Below are 14,139 nucleotides of genomic sequence, written 5' to 3' on the forward strand. Positions count from 1 at the left end.
TGAAATGATGCTTAAATAGGGCACTAAGCCCGGAAATTAGGGTTTTCCAACCCAGACCTGACTCGCCTAGTCGGTCCCTCCGACTCGCCGAGTCAGTCACTTAAACCCCGACACGGGTCCCGTTCCAACTCGCCGAGTTCACCCATGGACTCGACGAGTTGACCCCTTTTACTTAGGGTTTTTCTTTCCTTTCTTGGTCTTTCTGATTCTGGGTGTTACATTGATCTTCTGTTAAATTATATTATGATTTATCGCTTTATGTTTCCGGCTTCATCAACTTGTTCATTTTTTTAATCTACTAAATCCATGGCCTCCCTGGCCCAAGAGAAATGTTGGAGGTGGGATGAGCTACGACCATACCTGAGAATGAGAGAAAAGGGGATGTGGACGTTATAAGGAGAGAAAAGGGAATGGAGGGTATTTGTCTCAGTCGACTATATTTTTCTTATTGACCGAATTAGATGATTTTCAATGACCGAATCAGAAGTATGGACCTGATAAGAGGCTTTGAGTGTTGTTATCAAACATCCTGACCGGACCTAGTCAGCCAAAGAGTCTGACCATACCCAATCAGTAAGAAATCAAACAGAGCCTTACTCTTTGATACTATTGTTAAGACTTAAAACAAAAACATATTTTGAAAAGTGGACTGTTTTGTAGTATTTATAAGTTACAGGAGGCAATATTATAAATTTCTTAATCTTACACAACACTCCCCTGTAAACATGTAACTCCTATATCTCTCTACTCTCCATCATCATTCTTTCTCTCTCTAAAACACCTTCATATGCTTCTGAATTCTGGAGTGAGAGATTCGTATGAAAAGAAGCACGCATATAGTATGTTGTACTGTGTGTAACTCTTTCTTGGCAACTGCACCCACAACATAATAATCATCTTCCACCGGTGATTACCTTTGAAATTCGAATCTAGACACGTTTATGTAATTTGATGGCGAAAAGTGAGGTGTTTGAAGGGGATCAGAGCGTGGCGGTGGCGAAGGTTACGACGGAGTTGAAGAAGGAATTGAATAGACTTGTGAAAGCGATTATTGAAGATTCATCATCGGAGGATGAAAATGGATTTGGATGTTTCGAGAGAGCGAATCAGACTTTGCAAGCTTTGAAAGAATCGAAAGAGGGAGGAGGGAAACAACGATCGTCTTCGATTAAACGACTCAATGATAATAATCGTAATAACAATGAAAGTTCGACGTCGGTTTGGGCTTCTTGTTATCCTCTATACTTGTCAGGTAGTTTTTTCTATTCAATTTCTCTCTTCCGTTGAAGGATTTCTTGCCGTGGACGTGTTGATTAATGTCTATTTTATGATAACATTCTTATTACACTGAAATTCGACTAAATTTCATGGGTTTATCAATTTGAAGAATATGAACTTTCATATACATGATTTAGCTCTGCTAATTTACTGAATTCTGATCATTTTGGTGATAATTTGCAGACATACGATAGGCCCTTTATCAACTCTCGACTCCAATAAGTCGTTAATTGGACAAAAAGGTGCTTTGAAACCACTTATTGATCTTTTGGAAGAAGGGCATCCATTAGCAATGAAAGATGTTGCGTCTGCTATCTTTAATTCAAGTATCACCCATGAAAATAAAGCCATTCTTGCGATGCTTTCAAGCAACCAAAAAGCTGTTGAAGAAATGGGGGATCTTGGAGCTGTTTCTTGTTTGCTTTCTTTTCTTTAATAAAGAAAACTGTATTGCTGCTTTTCCTTTACTTTACCTTTTTTTTCACCCTCTGCATACAAATCCAGTAAAAATATCACTCAAAGATTGCTAGAAGCCATTATACATCAAGTGATGAATTGAATTTGTAATATTGTTGTAATCATGCAGATGATGTATTACTTATGAAGAGACTATTATATGCTAGAGAAGCAAAGATTGGATGAGTTTCTATCTAATATAAACAATGGAAAAAATGTAATTGTATCTCTTTCACCTCAGTCAAGGGCTTCCATTGCGGGGCATTATGGTCATTTTCCACTTCAGGTAAACTCCATTATATTACCACTCTTCCTATTTCTTCATCAATCAATATTCAATGAGATGCCTTTCTTTAATGTTTATGTTAATGTAAATGATCTTACTAGGAATATGGTTTCATACACGATTTGATGATATGTTCATAAATAAATTTCATAGTGCTTATAGTAAATATGAACTTATATTTGTTTGTGAACTTATGTTAGTTTATTAACATATTTTTATAAATGAATATATGCAGAGCGGCCCTGTGCATTTTTATTAATTTTCGGCTCTAATACTAGTGAAATTCTAAAAAAATATAAATTTTTATATATATTTCATATTTTTTATTTCATCTCTTAATGTAATGATAAAATTCTTTAGTAGGAAATCTTATAACCTCACAAACATTTTACCAAGATCAGAAGATCTCAGGGAGATATATACTCCTCCAAGTGATTATGTTGAAATACATTTGAAAATCTCATCAAATTAAACTAAAACATTTCTCCGTGAACACAATTGAGTTCTCATCCACTCTCTCCCTCCCCCTCTCTCTCTCTCTCTCTCTCTCTCTCTCTCTATATATATATATATATATATATATATATATATATATATAAGTGAGGACTCAAAAATAAGTGAGGACTCCCATGACAAATCTTTGCGGTATGAATGAAAAAAAATAAAATGTGGATATTTGATTTTATTTATCGTCAATATCTCGCGAGATGATATGACAGTTTTTGTAATTATGTGCGAGATTTTAACATTTCACAGCAAAGGTTAATAGTTTGGAGGTTAAATGGGTAAAAGGAGAGAGGAAAAAAAAAAGAAAAAAACAACTCCTCCCGAATGTGCATTTCCGCCCTACCTCACACCCTCCTATTTTCTCTTTATGCCACATGTCAAGCCATCTTAAAAAAAAAAAAAACAAAGTTCTTAAAATTTAATTTTCTACTTAATATACTAGTAACTTTGTAAGAAAAATTTTTCAAAATAAGTTTCTGAAGCATTTTTTTTTAAATTTAAAAAGTATTTGTTTTTTTTTAAATGTTGAACATAATGTGATCTAAAATGTGTTGATTCAAAATACATATGATTCCAAAAAACAAAAAAAAAAAAAGCTTTTGATTAAACATGTTTATGGTCCTTAGCTTGTTATGATTTAAAATTATTTATAGTTAAATATTTTAGAATTCTTAATTATATCTTTTATGATTCAAAATTAAATGATTCAAAATATATGATGATCCATAAATTTTTTGAACAAAAATTATATTTACTTGAATATATTATTGATCCAAAATCATATGATTCAAAATAATTTAATTCAAAATTATATGATCCAAAAATAATATGATTAAAAAAATATGAACGGAAAATATTATGATCCTTAATATTCTTCTTATTTAAAATTTTATAAGTGTTAAACATTAAAAAATTAAACCGATATTTAGTTCAAAAAATAAAAAAATAAGAAAATAAAAATAAAAAGCAAAAAAAGAAAACACTAGTATCTTCAAATATGTAGTAAAGATATGAAAAAACAACGAAAAAAATACAAAAACATAATTAAAAAATAAATAAATAAAAAAACAGAAAATAAATAAAAAAACGCTAAAACCAAGCATATATCCGTGTAATTTCTTTAAAAATTTTTTAATGAAAAAAATAATAAAAAAACGAAAAAACCAAAATAACTGAAAATAAGTAATAAAACTCACTTAAATGACGTTTCATGGATGTTTGCCGCATATGATTAAATCGTCGAGTCCGTAGTTTTTTACCACGGACGTAGGCCGCATGCGAACGCACCATGTCCAAATATTGGGTTAGCCCTTGACGAAATGGGTGGTGGTGAACTGTTCTCACAGTCCTCACCAATTTTTTAGTCCTCACAGGAACCGGACCCCATATATATATATATATATATATATATATATATATATATATATATATATATATATATATATATATATATATATTTCTAATAAACGACTCCTAAACCAGCACATGTCCCCGTATTAAACCCCCTTCAATCCACGTGTCAGTCCTGCAACTCTATTCTCAAGTCTTTTCCCACCTATTGCTTACTTTTGGAATCTATATCATCTCCTACCGCAACACTCTCCAAATTTATATTATAAATCCCCTTGTAAACATAATGGAAGGAAATTAGAAAACTATGTTTCTTTTGACTTAATATGGTAAAAAACAAATTACCATGACTTGACAAGTGGAGTAAAGACCATATCTGACACCATTGGTTGACCGAGACTCAAAAGCTGACCTCCATCAGCAAGATAATAAGAGGATGCATTAGGTGCAAGCCCTTGTGAGGAAAGTTGGGAAATTATAGATAAACTGTGTTGAGAAAATCAAAAAATCTCATCAACTAGTCGGTCAGTTTCAATCAAGCGCCTAGTTAAAAAGGTACTACGACTATAGAAGAGACGATTTCTAGAGCAAGTTACATTCTCTCCTCTCTCTCATATTCATCCTTTCACTCTTGTGTGTTTGTGAGCCATTAGAGGTACTACATTTGTGGTACTTGTTCTCAAGAGCAAAGGAACTTCAAGATTTAGTTATTATTGCTATATAGCAACAAAGGTATGTATTCTAATCACTTATGTTTGTAATTTTAGAAATATTAGATGCATGCTAGGGTTTCATTGTGTGTTTATTTGTTGTATGTCTAATAGTGAAAACATAGATCCAAATCTAGGGTTGCATGCACACATAGGATTGTTTGTATAAAACCCAACACTGGTATCAAAGCCTTTCGCTTTTGTTTTCAATAGGATTTGATACAAAAGTATGTACTTGACAAATTATGGTTTATAGCAAATAAACCCTAGGGCTTGGATTTTCGAAATTAGGGTTAAAAAGCCCTAGTTTTAGAATTTTGTTAGGGTTTCTTGAACCCTTTCCTTTGGCATCAAATTTTCGATTTTAGGGTTATCTAACCTTAGGGTTTTCGAAAATGCCTTATCCCTAAGATTAGATTCCAAGATTTTAGGGATTAGGATAATGCCAACTTTTGTAATTATCCTTTTAATTGTTTAAATAGATAATTAATGATTTTGAATTATCCCATCCCAAATTTTTGAATTTAGGGGATAAAGAGATTAGGTTAAATTAATTGTTTAAATTTAATGGATAATCCTTCAAGATTTAATAATTTAAATTAATTTTTTAATTTTGGATAATTAATAAATCAAAAGTTTAATATTTAAGATTTTAAAACTAAAATGTATTTATTTTCGAAAATTTTAAATTTGATTAAAACCCTAGTATTTTGAAATGTTTAAAATACACCCTTATACTATTATTGTATTATAAGATTAATAATTATATATATATATATATATATATATATATATATATATATATATATATATATATATATATGTATAAAATAAGCTAGTTTTACCGTTACTAGGCCTCATTCACGAAGTTGTTCTATAAGGGTGTTTAATGAAGCGGCCTATAAAATGACCGTCATTGGGTATCCATTCTTACCCACTGCACTCTTGACTAGTGGAGGGTCGTTAGCCGAACGGGTAGGATAGAGCAACTAATTCCTCATTAATAACTATAATGATCTATAAAGTAACTAAAAGTTTTATAAATTCCCAATCTTAGTTACTTTAGGTAAAATGTGAAATAGATGCTAATCGATGAAATTACACTTTGCACCTTGCCGAGACGTTAGTGGAGCGTGTGTGGTTAACCGACACACTAATTTGGGTCTGCCAGGGTGGCAAAGGGTAACTCGATGTTTGTCATAGATCAATGGAGGGTGTGTGGCTAACCGACACATTGATTAGGTGATAGTATGAAAGACCCCTTTCATACATAACATTATTACTCCAAACATGCTGCATGCATATTCATAAACATATTTTACATAGATGGTCTTATTACAAAAGACTTGATACAAACCGACTAACGAGGTTTTTACAATATATATATATATATATATATATATATATATATATATATATATATATATATATATATATATATATATATATATATACACCCACACACTAGCCGTTTACCCGCGCTAAGCGACGGGTGCGAATACTTTCATTCAGAAATTAGTTGTAGAGGCGATTTTAACGAACATAACATTCAAAGGTTGTTCGTGAACCGCTCGACGGAAAGTTTGTTTATGTTCATTTATTTAATAAACAATCGAACATAAACAACCATCGTTCGTGTTCATTCGATTTCTTACGGCCTTAGGTGTTGTCATCAATATATTATTGCATAAATAGTTTACACATGTAACGCACCAATTCAATCGACTGAAATTGAGGGATTGTTAGGTTCAATTTTGACGGTTCATAAATGTTGGTTGAAGGTTAGGAATACTTGCTAAAATTTGAATCGGTCAACTCTTATCTAGAATTTTTCAACCGTAGATGGATAACATCTTATTTTTCTACATGCATAAATTCATTGTAAATATTGCATAAAGTCTTATACCTCTTAAAATTCAGCAAAACATGGTAAATACTTATCAAGGTATATATATATATATATATATATATATATATATATATATATATATATATATATATATATTACATAACTACCTAGGAATTTATATGAGGTTTGAGATGGTGGTCAACTCTATATTCGATGAAATGAATCTCAAAATGTTCTCGACATATATCATTGTTCGTGTGTTCCAGATCTAACACGAATGGAACAACATGTTTTATCTTGGTTGTAGATATGGGTTTGTCGGATATATTTTCGACATTATGAGGGTAATGAGATTGAGACTAAAATATCAAAAAGAAGAAAATAAGGAGATCAATAGGGGAGAAGATTATCAACCGCAATTGAGCCGTTGACTACAGTTTTAGAACGATCCTAGAAAATAGGAAGCTCTACTACCATGAAATCATCTTTATTTTCCTATGGATCGATACATCAATAGATACCCTTGATATACACAATATATACAAGATGAAAAAATAATCAATAAAGGGTCAAACACTTGGGTTCGACTATAAATAATAATACAAATATATATACAAATAATCTGCTAACATAAGGATGCAATCTACATCCGCCGCCAATAATATGACTGATGTTTTATTTTATTTGATAACTTGCAAATGAATAAAAACATAATTTAATATTTTATTTTATTTTATATTAACTATAACTTATTCACTTTCTTCTTTATAAACATACAGTTAGACTCTGCCCACCCGATTTGTTGACCATTCAAATCGTATATGACAGTCTTGTCTTTAACTGCTAGTTCTAAATCACCAAATAAAATATTAAAAGTCAAGAAAAGCGAAAAAATAAATCTAATTTATAGGGTTTTCATGTTTCCATTGTTAAAATTCATACATCCTAAAATAGTCAATCCTCGCTTCAGGCTCGTCTGAATACCCATACAATATATCTCAGACCCATTCTATTGTGCTTTAACAACCAAATTAAGAGTCATGTAAATACAATTTAATTAGGCTACATTTGTTACACAGGAATGGACAAGTTATAAAGTCGTAATACATACCGTGGAGAATTGGCGTATAAGATAGTCCTGGGTTTAAAGTGCATTGAAGCTCCACCAGCAAAATTGAACCGTACTATGGGAAATATGCCGGTATAAAAATAACTGAAAGAACAATAGAAGATAATTATTTAAAAAAAATATTATCATTTACCATATCGAATGATAAAACACAGTACACAGATTATTTTGGACGCAAACCTTGAATTGAATCAATAACAAAAATTTTCACTTGACATAAGTGGCTGTATGAAGTTTGAAGCTGCATGTTTTATCTGCACCAGTAAAAGTAACATTTAGATTAACAAACCACTAGTTAAGTTATGGTTTGATGTTGTACTTACAACATCCACAACGGGGGTGTAAGCCTCTTCAGTAATGTATACCAAAGTTGTTCCGGAATCAATTATTATTCCCGGTTGGTGATCACTTAATGCAAATACAGAATGATCAATTGTCAATGTTTGAACAATGATTGATATGCTTTCCAAATTTACATTGTAATGCCACCTGTAAATGTATATGGAAGGAAATTAGAAACAGAAGGTGTTCTTTTGATTTAGCATGGTAAAAGATATATACATGTTTCCTTTTAATATAATAAATAAATAAAAAGAAAATAAAAACTTACGCTAATTTGACAAGTGGAGTGAATACTACATCTGGCATGATGGGTGTACCAAAAGCCAGAATCCTACCTCCATCACCACCAGCCAGGCAATGTGAAAAGGAATTGGGTGCAATCCCTTGAGATGAAAGCTAGGAAATCACATACATACTTTGTCTGCCCAATCCCATAATCTCATCAACTGTTTTGTCAGTTTGACTCAGCCGTCTTGTTTTGGACGGGCTACATCTGTTCATGCATAATTCACTAAATCAACCATCTTATTTAAAGAGAATGAAAGAAGGAAGAGAAATGAAATTCTATAGTTGATGATAAATGAGAACTTAGCCAAATAAAACCGAAGCTGAAGTGTTCAAGAAATATGACTTGCCAACAACTATTTTAAAATGCATCAAGTCGAATACATAATAACCTAATGTTCCACTACCATCTCCATAGTGGAGATCATAGGTGCATTGGTTATTTGGACATGAGTTGGATTTTGGAGAACATCTTTCGTCTGAATATAAGATAGGAGAAGATGTAGAGGAGCTTGTAGGATCATAGATAGTAATAGGAATCTGTTCAAAGAAAGAAAAATCATACATATAGTACCAATACTAGTTAATTAAAAAGTCACACTTTATAAGAAATGATCAGAACATACTTGTTGTGTGGATGATGTAGGGCAAGATTGGAAGGGTTTGCAACCTACCCATAACAAGTCGCTTCCTTTATCAAATACTACATAGTATTCTTTTGGGGGGAATCCTAGCTTGATTTTTGTGTAGTACAAGCTACAAGTTAACCAAATTACACGATGTTAAGGAATTGAAGAACAGGTGACTAAGAACTGGAAAAATTGACTTGTTCACAAAGTCTTTCAAGTATAACTAAAACATATGCAAGAATAGAACAAGTGCATGTCTTTTTTAAAAAAAAAAAACCTATAAAGCAAAACATGAACTAGAATTGAAAAAACAACTAAGAGATTAATCCAATTTATACTAATCATGAAAGAAGTCTAATGAAATATGGTTATTGACAAATAGAATCCTAAACAAATACCAAGAATTTCAAATATGACAGTTTTTCCCAAAATATCCCTGACTATTTTTGTCCCAGATTTTGTGTTTTCTTGGTATTTGTTTAGGATTCTATTTATCAATAACCGTATTGCATTAGGTTTCTTTCATGATTAGTATAAATTGGATTAATCTCTTAGTTGTTTTTTTCAATTCTTGTTCACGTTTTGCTTTATAGTTTTTGATGAACAAAGACCTGCACTTGTTCTATTCTTGCATATGTTTTAGTTATACTTGAAAGACTTTGTGAACAAGTCAATTTTTCCAGGTCTTAATCACATGTTCTACAATTCCTTAACATCTTGTAATTTAGTTAACTTGTAGCTTGTACTACACAAAAATCAAGCTAGGATTCCCCCCAAAAGGATACTATGTAGTATTTGATATAGGAAGCGACTTGTTGTGGGTAGGTTGCAAACCCTGCCAATCTTTCCCTACATCATCCACACAACAAGTATGTTCGGATCATTTCTTATAAAGTGTGACTTTTTAATTAACTAGTATTGGTACTATATGTATGATTTTTCCTTCTTTGAACAGATTCCTATTACTATCTATGATCCTACAAGCTCCTCCACATCTTCTCCTATCTTATATTCGGACGAAAGATGTTCTCCAAAATCCAACTCATGTCCAAATAACCAATGCACCTATGATCTCCACTATGGAGATGGTAGTGGAACATTAGGTTATTATGTATTCGACTTGATGCATTTTAAAATAGTTGTTGGCAAGTCATATTTCTTGAACACTTCAGCTTCGGTTTTATTTGGCTAAGTTCTCATTTATCATCAACTATAGAATTTCATTTCTCTTCCTTCTTTCATTCTCTTTAAATAACATGGTTGATTTAGTGAATTATGCATGAACAGATGTAGCCCGTCCAAAACAGGACGGCTGAGTCAAACTGACAAAACACTTGATGAGATTATGGGATTGGGCAGACAAAGTATGTATGTGATTTCCCAGCTTTCATCTCAAGGGATTGCACCCAATTCCTTTTCACATTGCCTGGCTGGTGGTGATGGTGGTGGGATTGTGGCTTTTGGTACATCCGTCATGGCAAATGTAGTATTCACTCCACTTGTCAAATCAGCGTAAGTTTTTATTTTCTTTTTATTTATTTATTATGTTAAAAGGAAACATGTATATATCTTTTACCATACTAAATCAAAAGAAGCACCATCTGTTTCTAATATCCTTCCATATACATATGCAGGTGGCATTACAATGTAAATTTGGAAAGCATATCAGTCATTGTTGAAACATTGACAATTGATCATTCTGTATTTGCATTAAGTGATCACCAACCGGGAATAATAATTGATTCCGGAACAACTTTGGTATACATTACTGAAGAGGCTTACACCCCCGTTGTGGATGCTGTAAATACAACATCAAACCATAACTTAACTAGTGGTTTGTGAATCTAAATGTTACTTTTACTGGTGCAGATAAAACATGCAGCTTCAAACTTCATACAGCCACTTATGTCAAGTGAAAATTTTTGTTATTCATTCAATTCAAGGTTTGCATCCAAAATAATCTGTGTAATGTGTTTTATCATTCAATATGGTAAATGATAATATTTTTTTTTAAATAATTATCTTCTATTGTTCTTTCAGTTATTTTTATACCGGCATATTTCCCATAGTACGGTTCAATTTTACTGGTGGTGCTTCAATGGACTTTAAACCCAGGACTATCTTATACGCTAATTCTCCATGGTATGTATTACGACTTTATAACTTGTCCATTCATGTGTAACAAATGTAGCCTAGTTAACTTGTATTTACATGAATCTTAATTTGGTTGTTAAAACACAATAGAATGGGTATGAGATATATTGTATGGGTATTCAGACGAGCCCGAAGCGAGGATTGACTATTTTAGGATGTATAAATTTTAACAATGGAAACATGAAAACCCTATAAATTAGATTTCTTTTTTCGCTTTTCTTGACTTTTAATATATTATTTGGTGATTTAGAAGTAGCAGTTAAAGACAAGACTGTCATATACGATTTGGATGGTCAACAAATTGGGTGGGCAGAGTCTAACTGTATGTTTATAAAGAAGAAAGTGAATAAGATATAGTTAATATAAAATAAAATAAAATATTAAATTATGTTTTTATTCATTTGCAGGTTATCAGATAAAATAAAACATCAGTCATATTATTGGCGGCGGGTGTAGATTGCATCCTTCTGTTAGCATATTATTTGTATATATATTTGTATTATTATTTATAGTCGGACCCAAGTGTTTGACCCTTTACTGATTATTCTTTCATCTTATATATATTGTGTATATCGAGGTTATCCATTGAAGTATCGATTCATAGGAAAATAAAGAGGATTTCATGGTAGTAGAGCTTCGTACTTTCTAGGATCGTTCTAAAACTATAGTCAACGGCTCCATTGCGGTTGAGCATCTTCTCCCCTATTGATCTCCTTCTTATTTTCTTCTTTTTGATATTTCAGAGTCAATCTCATTACCCTCATAATGTCGAAAATATATCCGACAAACCGTTATCTACAACCAAAATGAAACATGTTGTTCCATTCGTGTTAGATCTGGAACACACGAACTATGATATGGCGAGAACATTTTGAGATTCATTGCATCAAATATAGAGTTGATCCACCATCTCAAGCCTCATATAAATTCCTGGGTAGTTATGTAATATATTACAAGTAAGTTTTCTTATAGAATTTTAAAGCAAAATTAATTAAATATGAGTAAATTTTCAGGCATACTATCCAAAAAATATATTCCTGGTAAAAATATCAACAATAAACAAGATAATGATAATAATTAAATAAATTCTATTGAAGAAACCGTTAATAACATACAACAAAGTTTGAATAATTGGACAATACCTAAAACTAATATTAATACAATATATAGAATAAGAACTTTTGATTATTTTCAAGGTTATTCTATTAAAATGACAGAACAAACTTTGTCTATTGGTCAAAACCAACAAAATTTACATTTGTTATCATTACGATCTATTCTAGAGTATAGAACGAAATATAAATTTTTACATGTCGGTTTAGTCCAAATTGCTATCAAGCCTCTATTTAGAATTGGAATAGATGCCCCTGTTCTCCTTATTTTAAGAGACAAGAGACATAAAGATTTTCAAAATTCTATTTTAGCTATGGCTGAAACAAATATTGCTAACAGACCTATTTATTTCAATTGTTATCCAAATTTCTCTGTAGGATTATTTGATAAAAATATTTTAGATACTTTGGTTTTAACTATAGAAACAAAAAATTTAGAATTTAAAAATGATACAAAGCCTTTAGCAATAATTTATCGTGTTTGTTACAAAACTATGACAACTACACTTGAACCAAAAACACGTTTATCAAGTCCTCGAAATGAAACAATTATTTTTGAAGCGAATACTAACCATACCAAAGTTCACACACCAAAAAGATTAAAATGGTCTGATATAACTCAATCATGTAATTGGAACTTACAAAATGTTATTGATCCAAAACCATTAGACTCTTCAAAAGAAATCTCAAATATTATTGAATATAATGATGGTTATGTAGATATAATTTTTCTTCCTTAAATATTTCATCATCCAGATTATCAACTTCTTTTATCCCAGAAACAGGCTCTTCAAAATCTTCGTTATTAAAGTCGAGATCTTTAAAACTAAAAACTGTTGACTATACTAATTCTATTCCCAAACCATTATATCAAGATGATCAAAATAGTGAAAATAGTCTTCCTAGTCCTACTAAATTAGATTTTATTGATGAACTTCAAAATTTTAAACAACAATTATGAGTTCTAAAATACAAATTAATTGTTCACAAAATAATAAGCTTTGGGCTGATATGTTAAAAAGGCATTGGGAGATAAATTCTAATATATGCAAAACCATTCAACATTTAGAAGAAACTAGAACTCATGAAAATTATACAAAATACCTCCATATACTAATAAATATAATAAACGAATAGAAAAAATTTCTAGGCTAAAGATAGGAATAAAAAAATACGAAAAATCAAGAAGTCATAATTTAGAACCAATAAAACATATTTCTTCAATCCTAACAAAAACAACATGTTAAAATGAATTTCTCGAACTTAGAATATCAAGTTGATTTTGATTACATAAAAGATATTGAGTATTAAAAAGATTATAACAATAAAAAAAGAGCTTGGCACAAAGAAAATTTTTCATACTACTTAAGATTTCTCCATTTAGGCCTTTGGGAAGATTATGTTTTATCAAATAAAATTCATTCTCCTTTTTTTCAATGGTTTGAATTAATTTATGCCCCTAAACATAAAATAAATTACCCATTTAAAAATGATTCTATCACTCCCATTTTAGAGAAAAAATATAAAGATATTATTTCTAATAAAGAAATTATTGCTAATTTTCCACCAAAAGGAGAAATTATTATTAACGATATGTTTATTGCAACTCCTTTAGTTCAAGCCCCAAATCAATTAACTACTGAAAAGGGTCTTCAAAAAATTATTTACCAAAATAATTATGCAAATGAAACCTTATCTAGTATTACTGAGCATTTAGTTAAAATTGAAGAAAAAATTTTCAAAGATAAAAACGTTAATAAGCAAGATATGGCAAGAACTAGTAATTTAAGTTTTGTTCCTTGCCAAATCGATGGTAATTTTAATCTAGGAAATACAGATTTAATTAACGAATTAGAAAAAAGACTTTCAAAACTTCATATCTCAAACACTAATAATATTAATACTCTTACAAATGAAGAATCTGAAAATAGTGATATTAATAGTGAAACAAATTTTGAAACTCTTGCTCAACAATTTGATATAAATGACGATATTAATCAACTCACTAATGACTTTTCAAATCTTAATATAATTCATCAATCAAAGCAAAGC

At 30.8% G+C, this 14,139-nt stretch overlaps 2 protein-coding genes across 4 annotated transcripts; both read left to right on the plus strand.

The window, feature by feature from the left end:
• The first annotated feature begins 713 nt into the window (after nt 1-713).
• On the plus strand, nt 714-13,176 carry LOC111908897 (aspartic proteinase 36). Of its 3 annotated transcripts, none has more exons than XM_052764359.1 (9): nt 714-1,252; nt 1,462-1,725; nt 1,865-2,020; nt 7,516-9,690; nt 9,777-10,333; nt 10,456-10,621; nt 10,691-10,764; nt 10,862-10,963; nt 11,383-13,176. In XM_052764359.1, the coding sequence occupies exons 5-9, from the start codon at nt 10,101-10,103 to the stop codon at nt 11,429-11,431; spliced, it is 624 nt and encodes a 207-aa protein (XP_052620319.1). In that variant the 5' UTR covers nt 714-1,252; nt 1,462-1,725; nt 1,865-2,020; nt 7,516-9,690; nt 9,777-10,100; the 3' UTR covers nt 11,432-13,176. The 3 variants fall into 3 exon arrangements, with proteins under 3 accessions (XP_052620319.1, XP_052620320.1, XP_042754662.1); XM_052764360.1 differs by having other exon boundaries at nt 9,561-9,690; XM_042898728.2 differs by lacking the exons at nt 7,516-9,690; nt 9,777-10,333.
• Nucleotides 952-1,714, plus strand: LOC128128080 (U-box domain-containing protein 2-like). Its single transcript, XM_052766883.1, has 2 exons — nt 952-1,247; nt 1,462-1,714. Exons 1-2 carry the CDS (start codon nt 952-954, stop codon nt 1,712-1,714), a joined length of 549 nt encoding a protein of 182 aa, XP_052622843.1.
• Nucleotides 13,177-14,139: the final 963 nt, after the last annotated feature.

This window comes from Lactuca sativa, chromosome 1 (assembly GCF_002870075.4).
Source record: "Lactuca sativa cultivar Salinas chromosome 1, Lsat_Salinas_v11, whole genome shotgun sequence".
Classification (NCBI taxonomy): Eukaryota; Viridiplantae; Streptophyta; class Magnoliopsida; order Asterales; family Asteraceae; genus Lactuca; species Lactuca sativa.

Bases quoted from the DNA above. Each gene is read 5' to 3' on its own strand.
- LOC128128080 (XM_052766883.1), top strand. From the start codon at position 952: ATGGCGAAAAGTGAGGTGTTTGAAGGGGATCAGAGCGTGGCGGTGGCG. The intron at 1,248-1,461 runs GTCAGGTAGTTT...GATAATTTGCAG, and splicing joins TCTTGTTATCCTCTATACTT to ACATACGATAGGCCCTTTAT.
- LOC111908897 (XM_052764359.1), top strand. From the start codon at position 10,101: ATGAACAGATGTAGCCCGTCCAAAACAGGACGGCTGAGTCAAACTGAC. The intron at 10,622-10,690 runs GTAAATACAACA...TTACTGGTGCAG, and splicing joins ACACCCCCGTTGTGGATGCT to ATAAAACATGCAGCTTCAAA. The intron at 10,765-10,861 runs GTTTGCATCCAA...TTGTTCTTTCAG, and splicing joins TGTTATTCATTCAATTCAAG to TTATTTTTATACCGGCATAT.